The 14,024-nt window shown below is 44.0% G+C and overlaps 1 protein-coding gene across 1 annotated transcript in view; it reads left to right on the top strand.

Moving 5' to 3' along the window:
• Positions 1 to 12,526, top strand: part of EBF2 (EBF transcription factor 2) — a 219,180-nt gene extending 206,654 nt beyond the window's left edge. The window contains exons 15-16 of the mRNA XM_065946596.1: positions 2,649 to 2,816; positions 9,615 to 12,526. Coding sequence (XP_065802668.1) covers positions 2,649 to 2,816; positions 9,615 to 9,646 — 200 coding nt within the window. The 3' untranslated portion in view covers positions 9,647 to 12,526. The remainder of the gene's footprint in view (positions 1 to 2,648; positions 2,817 to 9,614) is intronic.
• The last annotated feature ends 1,498 nt before the right edge of the window (positions 12,527 to 14,024 follow it).

Below are 14,024 nucleotides of genomic sequence, written 5' to 3'. Positions count from 1 at the left end.
AAATTTTGTCTCCAAATGGCTAGTGTATTGTTACGATGTGTTTATTTCCCCATTAATTTGAAATGTCCCCTTTATTAAGTTTTAATTCTCCTGTATATCCAGGTCTATTTCTGGACTCTATTTTCTCCAAGGATTTGTCTGCCTATTTCTATGCTGGTCTAACACTGATTTCACTCACTGGTGTAGATCTATAATAAATTTTAATGTCTGTTAAGATATTAAGACTTCTTTAAAAAAATTTTAATGAAACTTCTGGCTCTTACAGCATTTTTTAAAATAAACATAGAAATTATGTTTGCTAACATATGCATATTAAAATTCCTTTTAGGATTTTTATTATAAAAGTATTGCATTTTAAGTTTGTATATAATCTGACATTTTGCGAACATTTTGTTTAAAATATTTTAAATGGGCACTTTACAGCTCTGTGTTTATTCAACTCTGCAGCAATTTTGTGTCACTTGGTGAAGTCTGAGATGATTCCTTTCCCACTGAGAGGTGGCCACGCTATTAAGCATGCTTTAGGATCTGTTACTAGAAATGACTTGTATGCTGAATATAAGTGGAATTAAGTATATGTGTGCATGTGTATGTGTGTGTGCGCCTAATTCGCTTTATAAAAACCCTCCCCTCTCATGCTCTATGAGGGGAGATTCTGCTGTTGCAGACCCAGAAGCCAAGGCACCACTTTGGGACCCACAGGGATCATATGGTATGTCAGAGACTGGATGGTGGTCAGAATCAGGGGTTTCCACATACCAGCTTTCCTCTGGCCTCTAATTCTGTGCCTCACAGAAAGAGGAGAGGCCCCAGCCACTCACCCTGTGCACACACACGTTTCACTGATGCTAAAACCGAGGCTAGAGAGGAAACTGACTTGGACCGTGAATAAAATCCATTCTCCAGGCTTAAGCCTGTATCCTCTCCCATGTGCGCACATGCTAAGTTGCTTCAGTCGTATCTGACTCTTTGCCACCCCGTGGACTGTGACCCCACTAGGCTCCTCTGTCTATGGGATTCTGTAGCCAAGAATACTGGAGTGAGTTGCCATGCCCTCCTCCAGGGGATCTTCCTGATCCAGGGATCGAACCCCTGTCTCTTATGTCTAATGCGTCAGCAGGCAGATTCTTTACCACTGCTGCTACAAATACCACCAATTTTTTTCTTTTGAAGTCTGGGATGTATTCCAGTGCTTCCTTTTGCGTTGCCCTTTAAATCAGGATCACTTCAGGATGAGCAGTTTTTAGATAAAGATTTTTTTTTTTTTAAGTCTTTGGTTTGTAGATCGACTGTAAAAGGTATTTCATGGGAGGCATGCCGCATTATTGCTTTATATATGCAATTGTGTGAACACAGCCAAATGTCTATGTTTATAGGGAGAGGGGAAAAATGAGGATGTAGTCTTGCAAAGGGCATCTGAACACTGGACCTCCAAAATACACGTTATACTTGAAACATTAACTCACACTCATGTCCTCAATTTCAGATTTACTTGTGGACTACCTGGACTACTGATGATATGAAGTAGAAGTCAGCACTCTTAGCATTTATTGTGGCCTTTGCCATTAGGTTCCAGTAATTCTTAAGTCATATGACTTGGGACAGTTCAGAATTCTGGACATTATGCAGAATGAGCCCCTGAAACTTGACCATATACTGTAAAATGCTATCTCTAACAATTTTACGTGTGTGAACTCAAGTTTACCTCTTTTTCGAGCAAATTGAACCTGGAAGAAAATTATCTTCTTGTATGATGTAAGTTGGTGGAGTATCTGACATTAAGAGGTGGGGCACTTTGTTCTGTAAGTTGCCTTTATTTTTCTTGGAAATCACAACAGTTAAATTTTGGCTTCCTTGAAGTCATTTTAATGTTAATACTGGTGTGTTTTTTTCCTACACATTACATCAGAGGAGGCTCACTTGCAGCTTTATTTCCCAGGAGCTCTGAAAGTAGAGGGAGAAGGGAGGTAATCTCTTCACTGTTAATAAACTTTTACATTTAATGAGGAAGTGGCCCATAGAGATGGCATGCTCCGAGAAGATGCCTACCCTACAGAGCAAATCTCTGGCGCCCTGAGAACTGGCAGGGAGGCACATGGCTCCCAGACAGGATTACATTTTAGGATTTAAAAAAAAAGAAGTTTCTGTTTTTTAGTAGACTTGATCATTTTTCAGAGGTTGATCTTAGCCTTCTCGTGTTGAGCTTAATCTCGGGTTAAGCTAACCCGTTCTATTGGGTTAGCCAAAAAGTTTGTTTGGGTTTTTCTACAATACCTTTCAGAGAAATCTGAACAAACATTTTGGCCAACCCAGTGCTTGTGGATTAAGACCTATCACAATATGACCTCCTACTGATGCCTTCCTGACTCTTCCAGGCAGAAAAGCACCCTGCCCGGATGTATCTCCTTAGCATCATGTTCGCTCCTCCAATAGGATGATGACCCTACTCATTGTTTCATTTGTCTCTTCCTCCCAAGGGACAGGGCAGGGTCGTTGTCACATTCAACTTCTTCTCAAATCCCTGGAATCTGGAACAATGCCTGGAACAAACGCGTAGTTTTGCAGTATGTACTGGCTGTATGTACTGAAGAAAGAACGTAACTCCAGATCTTTCTCTTTCTAAAGAAGGACTGTCCTTTGCTTTCCAGTCATGTCATCAAGTCCCACTGTTGGATCTTCCAGCACATCCTCCATCCTCCCGTTTTCCTCTTCAGTTTTTCCTGCTGTCAAACAGAAGAGTGCCTTTGCCCCTGTCATCAGGCCCCAAGGCTCCCCTTCGCCTGCCTGCTCCAGTGGCAACGGAAACGGATTCAGAGGTAAGCAAGCTGTAGCCTTTGGACCATGGGCCACAGAGTCCACGAAGTGAGAGCAATCAGCCCTGCATCCTTCTCTATCTCTGGCCATTTCCCTACAAGGAGCTGCTCTGGTGTTCTCAGTGCGGGACCAGCGTTGCTTGTAGAACTGGGCTAGTTCTCTATCCTAGGGCAAGATGGGGGAATAATAGAGGAGTCAGATGACTCTGCAGGGACACAGAATTAACTATGGTAGGGTGGTGGCTCAGATGATAAAGAATCCACCTGCAATGTGGGAGACCTGGGTTCAATCCCTGGGTTGGGAAGATCCCCTGGAGGAGGGCATGGCAACCCACTCCAGTGTTCTTGCCTGGAGAATCCCCAGGGACAGAGAAGCTTCGTGGGCTACAGTCCACAGGGTTGCAAAGAGTCAGACACGACTGAGCAACTAAGAACAGAGCCGTATGGCTCCCTCGGAGTGTCCAGACTCTCCAGATGTTGCTTTTTTTTTTTTTTTTTTTAACAGTTCTATTGGGTCTTCATTGCTGTGCAAACTTTTCTCTAGTTGCAGCAAGGGAGAGCTGCTCTCTAGTTGTGGTGCGAGGACTTTCCTTGTTGCTGAGCACAAGCTCTAGAGCCTCGGGCCTCAGTGGTTGCGACTCCCAGCTTCTGGAGCACAGGCCCAGTAGTTGGGGTGCATGGGCATAGTTCCGCTACAGTACATGGGATCTTCCTGAATCAGGGATCAAACCTGTGTCTGCTGCACTGGCAGGCGAATTCTTCACCACTGAGCTGCCAGGGAAGCCCTCCAGACCTTGCTTTTCACAAGACCATGTCACTATTTCCCTTAAGGTACCTGACCATCACAGCAGGTGATACATGAATTGGCTTGCCACCCACACTGTATTCCCAGTCACGTGGCACCAATCGACAAGATTCATCAGAAGCAACCAGCGAGTTCTGAGAATTCTGGTTTCATGCTGGTGAAATTGATAGCAGGTGCCCGATCAGGGGTGGGGTAGAGAAGAAAGGAAAAAAGATATACTGTGTCTAAGAACAAGTATTAATATCACCCATCAGACCTGTTCTTCAGTGATGTCCTAAAATGCAATATGACATGATGTAGCACGCATATGATGAGCACATGAGAATCTAATCACCTCCTTGTGAATGGGAGCAGCTGATGGCGCGAGAGCAAATTGGAAACTGCTGAGCACTGGGGGAGTCTGACGTCCCACATTATTTTTAGGCTGCTCCTTGCGTCTTGACATGCAAACATTCACGACAGGCGGTGTTGGATAAAACCAAAGAGGGCAGAGGTTCGGGTAACCCCTCGTGGATCAAAGCCTCTGAGGTCAGCACAGCCTCAATGGACTGTGTTGACCTTGGAACGGCATCTGCCTGGTGGCTTTCTGATTGCACGGGGGACCCCAAGCCTTGTGAGGGGGATGCTTGTGAGGGTGTCTTCGCTAGGTGGGGCTGAGCATGGCTCCGGGAGGTATGGCATGTTCCTGCCACATTTCTACCATGAGAGTGATGGTGCCGCCTCGAAGTCAAGTGATTTGACAGACACACTGTGAAATAAGATTTGAAAACCCAGCCCTCAGAAGAGCCCCTGAAAATTCTTTTGCTTCTAATGAGACAAAGCAGCTGGGTCTACATGCCACCCAGCATGGGAATAGTTGGAAACATCTGTATATTTGAAGGGAAAAATATATATATATTTTTGCTTTTCATCCAGATGTCAGATTCAGTGAGAAGCAGGCTGAGCCTGAGGCTGAGCATCTCCACTGCCCTGTCTGTCATCAAAGGCCAGTGCCTTCTAGCCTAGCATGAGGGGACATGCCCAGAACCTTCCCCATGATGGCCTTACCTCCAGACTGGAATAGGAGGACAGTTGCTGGATTTTTAAAAATTTCTTTATTTCTAATTGAAGGGTAATTGCTTTACAATATTATGTTGGTTTCTGCCATACATGAACATGAGTCAGCCAAAGTTGATATGTCCCCTCCCACCCACCCCTCTAAGTTGTCACAGAGCTCCAGTTTGAGTTCCCTGAGTCACAGAGCAAATTCCCACCGGCTATCTATCTTATATACGGTAGTATATATATTTCCATATTTTGTATTGGAGTATAGGGGTGACTCAGTGGTAGAGAATCTGCCTGCCAATGGAAGAGATGTGGGTCCAATCCCTAGGTCAAGAAGATCCCCTGAAGTGGGGCATGGCAACCCACTCCAGTATTCTTGCCTGGGAAATCACATGGGCAGAGAAGCCTGGCAGACTATAGTCCATGGAGTCGCAAAGAGTCAGACGGGACTTAGCAACTAAAGAACAACATAGCTGATTAACAATTAGTTTTAGGTGAACAGCTAAGGAGCTCAGCACATATACATGTATCCATTCTCCCCCAAACTCCCCTCCCAGCCAGGCTGCCAGTAACATTGAGCAGAGTTCCCTGAGCTCTACAGCAGGTCCCTGTTGGTTATCCATTGTAAGTATAACAATTGCTGAATTTTTGCCACATCTTCCCCTTCCTCACATCCTCTTCAGCAGTGATGTCTCCCCTTTCCAAGTCTTATGACTTTAGTCATGTCCCTTAAGTCTGGTGGGGGCCACACAGATCTCATCAGGGAAATGCAGGGTGAGAGGCCCAAGAAGGGCTAAGGGTGAGTGCCAGTGTCAGAGGAGGAAAGGGAGGGTATGGCTTTTCCCTCCCTCCAGGCAACTCTTGCCAATATTTTCAGCTTCATTTGGAGGGAAAAAAGCATAACTTGACTTCCACCTGCCAGCCCTCTCTCACGCAGGGACTGAGTTGGGGGCAGAGCTAGTTGACTCAGATTTTTTGGGTCTGTGGCATCCAGGGTGACCCACCTCGGCGTCCTACCTGGCTCTTGGCCCTCAGAGAGGCCAGGACAAATTTTTCGCTGGCTGCCATGGCCTGGAATCCCCACTGTGCTGCATGCCCAAGGCCCTCTGTGATCCACTGGTCAGAATGGGGTTGTATGACCCTATGGACCATAGCCCGCCAGGCATCTCTGTCCATGGGGTTCTCCAGACAAGGAAACTGGAGTGGGTTGCCCTTCCCTCCTCCAGGTTGGAGTCTTACAACTCCCTCCAAATTCCCCTGGTGATTTGAACCTTAAGAAGGAGGAGGAGGGTGGGGAAGGGCTGGAGAAGGAAAAGGTGGAAGAGAAGGCGAAGAGAACAAAAAGGACACTTAAGTTAGGAATTGGAGACTAAAAAACTTAGAAAGAACCATGAAAATATAAAGTTGTGTATGGAGAAATAAGAGAGAATTCTTCAGAGAACCTCAAAGACTACCCACGGTGGGAAGAATGCTGGAACAATGGAGTGTGACATTAACCAGAGTTCCCTGTGCTAGCTACACAGTATGTCCTTGTATGTGAACTTGACTTCATCAGATGTTGCCAGAATTGGAGCTCAGCCTCCCACATGCTGGGGCATCCATACTAGGCACTGTCATCCAAGAACCTTGGGTTCCTAGACTGTTAAACAGAGAACTGATTGCTGTCTCTCAAGGTTGTTGAGAAGTTACGTGTGTGAAGAACTAGGAAAAGCGAAGGACGTGCCTGGCAGAGAGAGGCTGGGGCTGACAAAGGATGCCTTCCAGAAGCCTTCAGTCCTGTTCTTCCTCATTTGGACCAGGTGACCAGCAGTTCAAGGTCCAGCAACACCAAGTGTCCGGTTGGCGCAGAGACAGAGAGAGCCAAGCTGACCTTGAAAGTGCTGCCTGCAGCCGCTGAATGAAGGAACCTGGGGTGGCGGCGGCTGAACGGCAGGATGCTCCATCTCTTTAGGGACAGACAGTGGGAGAGTGAAAAGGTGGTCTGAGGTGGAGCCTGAAAATCACAGGCTGAGAGGGAGGTTCTTCTCTTCTCCTGCTGTAAGGTGAGGTGGTCTCAGTTGCCCGCAGGAAGATTGCATAGCCAACACTCTCCAAGATTCGTGGACCATGTCTGGATCCCGCGTGTAAGATGCTGGACCGAGCACTTTACACAAATTATCTTGTTCCAGCATCCTGTGAGCCAAAGGCAAAGGTCATACGATTATCACCATGTCTAGTTAAGCAGCTCACCCAGGACCACACAGCCAGTGACTGAAGAACTCAGGCATTTTGACCCCAGAGCCTGAGTTCCGGCAGCCCTTAGTCTCTCCGGGGACAGAAATATTATCGTAGATCCTCTCTTCAGCATTCATCCATACCTGAACCGAAGAGTAACTGTTACATTCCCATAAAATGTCAAAGGTAAAAAGAGATTGGACAACGTGGTTATGCATTCTCCCAATTAACTTTTGCTTTCTGTCTGTTGGCGACAATTTCTTTTTTAAAAAACTTTTTATTTTGCATTGGGGTGTAGCCGATTAACAATGTTGTGATAGTTTCAAGCAAACATCAAAGGGCCTCAGCCATAATATACAGGTGTCCGTTTCCCCCCAAACTCCCCTCCCATCCAGGCTGCAACATGACATTGAGCAGAGTTCCCTGTGCTGTACGGGAGGCCCTTATTGGTTATCCATTTTAAATACAGCAGAGTGATGGGCATGTACATACTGGCAATGGTTTCTACAAGCAAGAAGTCAGGGTCACCACGGAGCAGTCTCGCCCATCCAAGTGCCCAACATGACACCAGGAAGAAGCAAAATCCGTGAAATATGTTGTTCTCCAGACATGCGGTGGATCTTGTTCTCAGAGGGGCTCTTCCCTTTTAATAAGCTCTTTTAGATAACTCTCTTGAGGATGCAGGAAAAGGAAGGGGCTGATGAGGCTGAAGTGTAATAGACAAGTTAAAGTTGAAAACGTGAGCCCCAGACCTGCTGCCGGGGAGCTCAATGTGCCCTATTCATTTCCCCCACCTTCCACCTCATTTATCAGGCATTCACAGTTGGTGAGTATAGATTGTCAAGATAATATTATGCACTATGTGCCAGATTCATTTTCCAGCTCCCTCCAGGAGAAAAAAAAATAGAATAATTAAAAAAAACAAAACCCTCCTACACTCTGGGATAATTACCAGAGTTCCTATATCTCCAAATCATCGGGGAGTGTCCAGAATTGAACTGCCTTTATTGAAAAGTTACATCGATTCAATATACAGTAATACAGGCAAAAATAATTAAGGCTTTGCTAGCTGTGTAAGACCTTAATCCGGATCTCACAAACATTCAATAAAGGCTGTATGAGCAGGGAAAAGACGGCTGACAATCTTGCCTGAGAAGACGAGCTGGCATAGAGAGAAGGGGCAGAGAGAGAGGGAGGAGGAGAGAGGAGGGGAGGGGTAGGAAAGAAGGAGGAAGGAAGGAAGTGGGTGGAGAGAGATGTTGGAAGAAGCAGGAAGAATTTAGGCCATTTGCTTATAAGCCTGGTGAACAACATTTAGCCAAACACTTCTGTGATGTTTGATAAGCCCTCTAGATGAGGCTTTGACAATAAAACTCGAAGGATCAAATTCTAGATACGGTGTGACGTTTGGACACAAGGAAACTACTCTGCCAGGTTCCAAGAATGTGCAAGTTCTGTGGGTTCATCCCCTGAGAGCCAAGGCCAGAGGGGTGCATTTTGGTGTGTGATTTTTCTACATTGTGCTAACGCGGCTTTATTTCTCATGTCAAGGGGACACCTCGAACCTGATACCACCCAGATAGGCATTTTCCACTTGACCAGATGGATACGGCACTAGTGGCTAGGATGGATGGATGGACTAGAGCACTGGACACTGCACCTGGATTGGGGGTGAAGAGTAGAGATTGGGGTGACTCCTAAATTAGGGCTAAGTGAAGCCTTCTGTTCCAGTGAATCAGCATTCCTTAGTGAATGGGCATCACAGATAGTGAAAGTCAAAGTCGCTCAGTTGTGTCTGACTCTTTGCGACCCCATGGACCATACAGCCCATGGAATTCTCCAGGCCAGAATACTGGCGTGGGTAGCCTTTCCCTTCTCCAGCGGATCTTCCCGACCCAGGAATAGAACCGGGGTCTCCTGCATTGCAGGCAGATTCTGTACCAACTGAGCTATGAGGGAAGCCCAGATAGTGGTGCACCCCAAAGGAAGATGAACCAGTTAAAAAAACTCGTCAAATTTCAGCTGGAATGGATAGAAACCCAGGATGGGTAGAGAGTTTGATTTGTTATAAATGATGCCTTGTAAGTAACTCAATAGGCTTGGCACCTGGAATTTATTTTCCTCTTCCAGCCAGGTGATTTGAAACTGTATGATCTAGAAATTATTTTAGTCTAATAATGAAAACTATCTTACACATATATCCATATTACAATTTAGTACATGTTTACATGTCAATTATACAACCCATTAATATAAAGCAACATGATTCTTGGCCTCTGAAGCAAAATTTCAGCAAGCTTTGTGCTACATTCAGTGATTGAGTAAGGCAGCAAGCTTTGTGTTAGGTTCGGTGATTAAGGCTTCAGTGCCTCTCATTGCCTGTCTGCTAGACCAGTGTGGTGTTCAGGCACTTCAGTCGTGTCCCTGACTCTTTGTGACCCCTTGGACCACAGCCCACCAGGCAAGAATACTGGAATGGGTTACCATTTCCTCCTCCAGAGGCTCTTCTTGATCCAGGGATCAAACTGAGTGTCTTGCATCTCCTGCATTGGCAGGCAGGTTCTTTACCACTGCACCACCTGGGACCTGAGGACAGTGGGTTCCCATATCAGCTGAAGGTACCATCACCCTGGATTGTTCCAGACTGTCCATCCCATCCCTTAGCCCTCTCTCTGGGCTCTAGACATTAATGTAAGGAGTCTGTAAGTCTCATGCTTGTGTTCACTCTTTCCTTGCAGCCATGACTGGACTTGTCGTGCCCCCAATGTAAAGAAGAGGAAGAACTGCTTTCTTATAGCACAAAACTACTTACTCTGATGGACCAATAACAAAGTACTAGGAGCTCTCTGGGGAGAGTTGTGCCCCCAAGTGAACATGATGGACTGATCTGGCTTTGCAAGGAGCCACCTCTTAACCTGGTCTCCTGTTTCTCATGTAGCTCTGATGGTAGCTACACAAACTGACCCTCTTGGGAACAAGGACAAAAGATGTCATTGACGTAGTCAGTGCTAAGAGCAGAAATGCAATTCTTTGTTACGAACATTATGAGAACCACCTTCCTATGTTTGTAAAATATTTAAGAAAAAAAAATTGGCAAACGATTCATGCTTAATATTTTGGATACTATTTGTTTTTCTTTGTAGGAAAAAAAAAGTTGAAAGTTTCTATTTTCTATGAAGCCTTTCAGATACCAATTTAGTTTATGCAGAAAAAAAATTGAACAAAACAGGGTACCAGCATGAAAGACTTTGTTAAAACGAAACCTGAATCGAATGATGAAATGTGGTTGTATGTGTGTTTGCTTATAGTTTAATCTCCTTAAAAAACAAACAAAAAAAAAACAAAAAAAGGGAAAAATTTTTAAATGTTTTACAATTATTTAAATAAATAAATGTGTAACTTATTGTAAGTAGAGGTAGAAATTCAGACCTTTTTGGAAGAGAGAGGAATTTCTCTTCCTGATGTAAAATGGAAGTGATGCAAACAGGTAGTAACAAGTTTAAAAGGTGTGTGATTATTACTGCAGTTACTTACTAGACTCTTATCCCCTGTCCCGCATCCCCCTCTTTTTCCATCATTTTATTAACCCACGCAGGCAAGAATATGTACCTTATGTAGAACAACCTGGTGCAGAGACAAAAATGCAAGTCCTTGCACGTACACAAATACTCAAACCCATCCATCCATTCCCAGCTCTGTCCGCTTTCTAATAGCCTACATGTCCCTTTTGGTGTTCACTCTTTGTGAATATATAATTTTTAAGAATTCACATTAGCTCCCACATTCTCCCCTGAGAAGTGCAGAGAATTCCCCTGTCTCAGTGCATCCTTGGCTTTGCAACCCTCAGGAAAAGGCAGGGCTCACCTTAAAGACAACCAAAGTCACGTGACTTCCCCAAACAACTGGCCCCTGTGGAATCTTCCTGTTAAGAGCCCCACATTCCCTTCTCTTTGGTGATCTGCTTCAGCATAGAGATGTAAGCCCCATAGAACTTCAGAAGCAGGTTTGAAGAAGGTGACTCTGTCTCTCAGACTCCTCCTTATCAACATTAGGATGTCCACATCTTTCCTTATCTCTGCAGATTTCCCCTTTCATGGCATTAAACTCACCTGAAAAAAACCCCATGTATCCTGCTTGACACAGTTTCCAGGCAAGAATGTGATAGGATGAGGAAGAGGCAGGATATAAGCCCTAACTCTGTCCTCTGATATTTGAAGAAATGGAAACCTAGATTCTTAGCAGAGTCAGAGGGTAGCTGCACCCATGTTCCAAATAGCATATTTCCCTAGACCTGTGACAGGCTCTCATAAGTTCTGGGACTAGCTCTTACCGGGAGAAATCTTGAAGGAGCTGCCAACATGGGGCTAAGTCTTAAAAGTCTGTGTGGTCTTGGAGATATATCCAGACTTCTCTCAATGGCCAATAAGGATGTCATCGTTTTCCAGGCCTGGGTTCCCCTTGTTGGCTAAGTGACACCACAATAGAGGTGATACACAGACTTCCGTTTGGGGTATCAGGTTAGGATTCCAATCAGAAATTGATGCAGCTCTCCTGGAGAAACATCTTCAGCGCATCTGAGCCAAGTTTAGATGACATCATAAATTCTCACTCCCTTCCATTTGCCCACATCTATTCAACCCTCAATGGTCTTATCTGCCTTTATTCCAGAACTACCCTATATGACCCAAATATTATTTCTACGCACATGATAATCCAAGTTTGGAAACCTGGCATGCTTGTAATCCTGCTGACTGTCCCTCACAGTCAGGGCCTAAAGCACCAAAAAACAAAAATCACAAGGGAAACACAAGAGAACGTTCCCCAGTGAAAAATCTGATGGAAGAGGAAGGGTGTGGATGACAACCACCACCATCCAGAAGTGAAGGCAGAATGAAAGTAAGCATGTTTAGATCTGGATTCCAGCCAATCCAACATAAGGAAATGTTTTTTTAAGTAGCATTGCTTTTAGAATCTGTGAATTTTGCTCTTGCATGAAGATGAGTGCAGTACTGTCTTCAAAATGATTGTAGAATTTCTCGGTAGCTTTACACCGAAAAATGTGTGTAACTAAATACAAGACATCTTTGACCATTCAGCTAGAACCTCAGCAGCGACAGATCTATTTAAGTGTACAAATGTGTGTAAGGATAATGTTAAGTGTACTAATAAATTAAAAACAAACCTACTCTGTCCTCTTTAGTCATTGCTGTTAAATCATTCTGGTTCCAGGTTATTTTTGTGCCACTTGAAATAAGTATTTCTATAGGTAACTACAAATTCTATCCTATCTTTGTAAAAGGAGCTGTGTTAAGATTTTTCATTTAAAGGGACACTTTACTGCATTATTTATCTCTCTCTCTCTTTTTGTTACAGCATCGTATTCTCCCCAGTTTTTCTTTGCACATTCCAATATGCATGGTTTAAAAACCATCCCCTTCTCTAACTTTTGTACAGTAAGGTCTCATTTTCAAACTGTATAGTTTCATTTTATCATTTCTGCTTTGTCAGTTATATACAGTATAAAGTTGCTATGCACAGAGCTTTTTGTAAAGACAGCTTTTTTGTTTACTGTTTTTAATGGTCTTACTTATGAAAGAATATCTTGTTTGTAAAATGAATATGTCTACTTCAGTTTTAAACTTTAAATTATCCTAACAAAAAATAAAATTTTTGTACTGTAAAAATAATTTGGAACTTGTCTCTATTTTTTCTATTTTTTTTAAGTGGGAAAAAATCGAGTTTGGGATTTATTCTTTCTTTGGGGGGGGGGCGGGGCGCAGAATTTATACTTAAGTTTGGGGATTTTCTTCATGGCTGCTAGTCCCTGAAATCTTGTTGGGAAATTTTACTACAGTTTTTGCTTACTTGGTAAGTGTTCTGTGGTGCTGACTTGGAGGAGAGAATACATATGACTTTAAGTATTTTTCTGTATATATTTATGTATCCATCTAGTCAAATCCCTTCATAAAAACCCAAATGATCCTACTTCCAATGTTGGACTTTGTTTATACAGAATTCTTAGGGTAGGTGAGTAGTCTATTTAGATTTGAAGCTGCAAAACTGAACAAATGTTATAGCTGATCCATCAGGTACAGAGTGAAGAACTGGAGGCTGGACAGAGACGTGATATTTAGCTTTACATCACAGGAAGAGAGCAAGTCTCATGCCTCTAGGAGGAAATAATTCATGGAAAATAGCTTGTCTAAGAAGAGAGAAGCACTGATAGAGCCCAGAGAAGACAATGATCACAGGTGGAGTGGTCAGAGAAGTTCCCATGGTGGGGATAGAGCTGGATGGTCCTTCAAAGGATGGTAGAAATGTTGCGGTAGGGGTTGTCAGTGGACACTGCAGAGGGGAAGGCTGTCATGGACAAAGATGAGTAAAGGGAAGTTGACATAGCACATTTAGGAGAATGGGATTCTGAATGTGGTTTTTCCACCAAACTATTCACAAGCCTACTCATAATAGGATGGTTTGATTTCTTTCTACAAGGATTAGAGATCTGCAAACCATAGAAATTGTGTTCCTTGCATAAGAGAATGAGATGCTATTTTTGTTTGTTTGTTTGTTAAAGATTCTTTTCAAATGGAGACCATTTATTAAGGTCTTTAATGAATTTGTTACAATAGTGCTTATGGTTTGTTTTGGCTTTTGGCCCTGAGGCATGTGGAATCTTAGCTCCCTGACGAGGGATCTAACCCACAACCACTGCATTGGAAGGCAAAGTCTTAACCACTGGACCTCCAGGGAAGTCCCGGATGAGATGCTGTTTCTAAGCACTATTCAAAGAGAGCTACTGTGGTTTTGCTTTTCTCCTCGAAGACTAGCTCTCTGCTTAGACTGTGCGTGTGTGTGTGTGTGTGTGTGTGTGTGTGTGTGTGCTCAGTTGTGTCCAGCTCTTTGCTATCCCATGAACTATAGCCCACCAGGCTCCTTTGTCCATATAATTTCCCAGGAAAGAATACTAAAGCAGGCTGCCATTTCCTTCTCCACGGGATCTTCCCTACCCAGGGATCAAACCTGCATCTCTTATGTCTCCTGCATTGGCAGGCACATTCTTCACCACTGTGCCTCTTTGCATGGTGCCTTCTCAGCCCTCAGGTCATAGTCTAAGTAGCATCTCCTCAGGGAGGACCATGGATATTTCC

The sequence above is a fragment of the Muntiacus reevesi genome, chromosome 10 (assembly GCF_963930625.1).
Source record: "Muntiacus reevesi chromosome 10, mMunRee1.1, whole genome shotgun sequence".
NCBI classification, from domain to species: Eukaryota; Metazoa; Chordata; class Mammalia; order Artiodactyla; family Cervidae; genus Muntiacus; species Muntiacus reevesi.
This window is presented reverse-complemented; position numbering and strand designations above follow the sequence as displayed.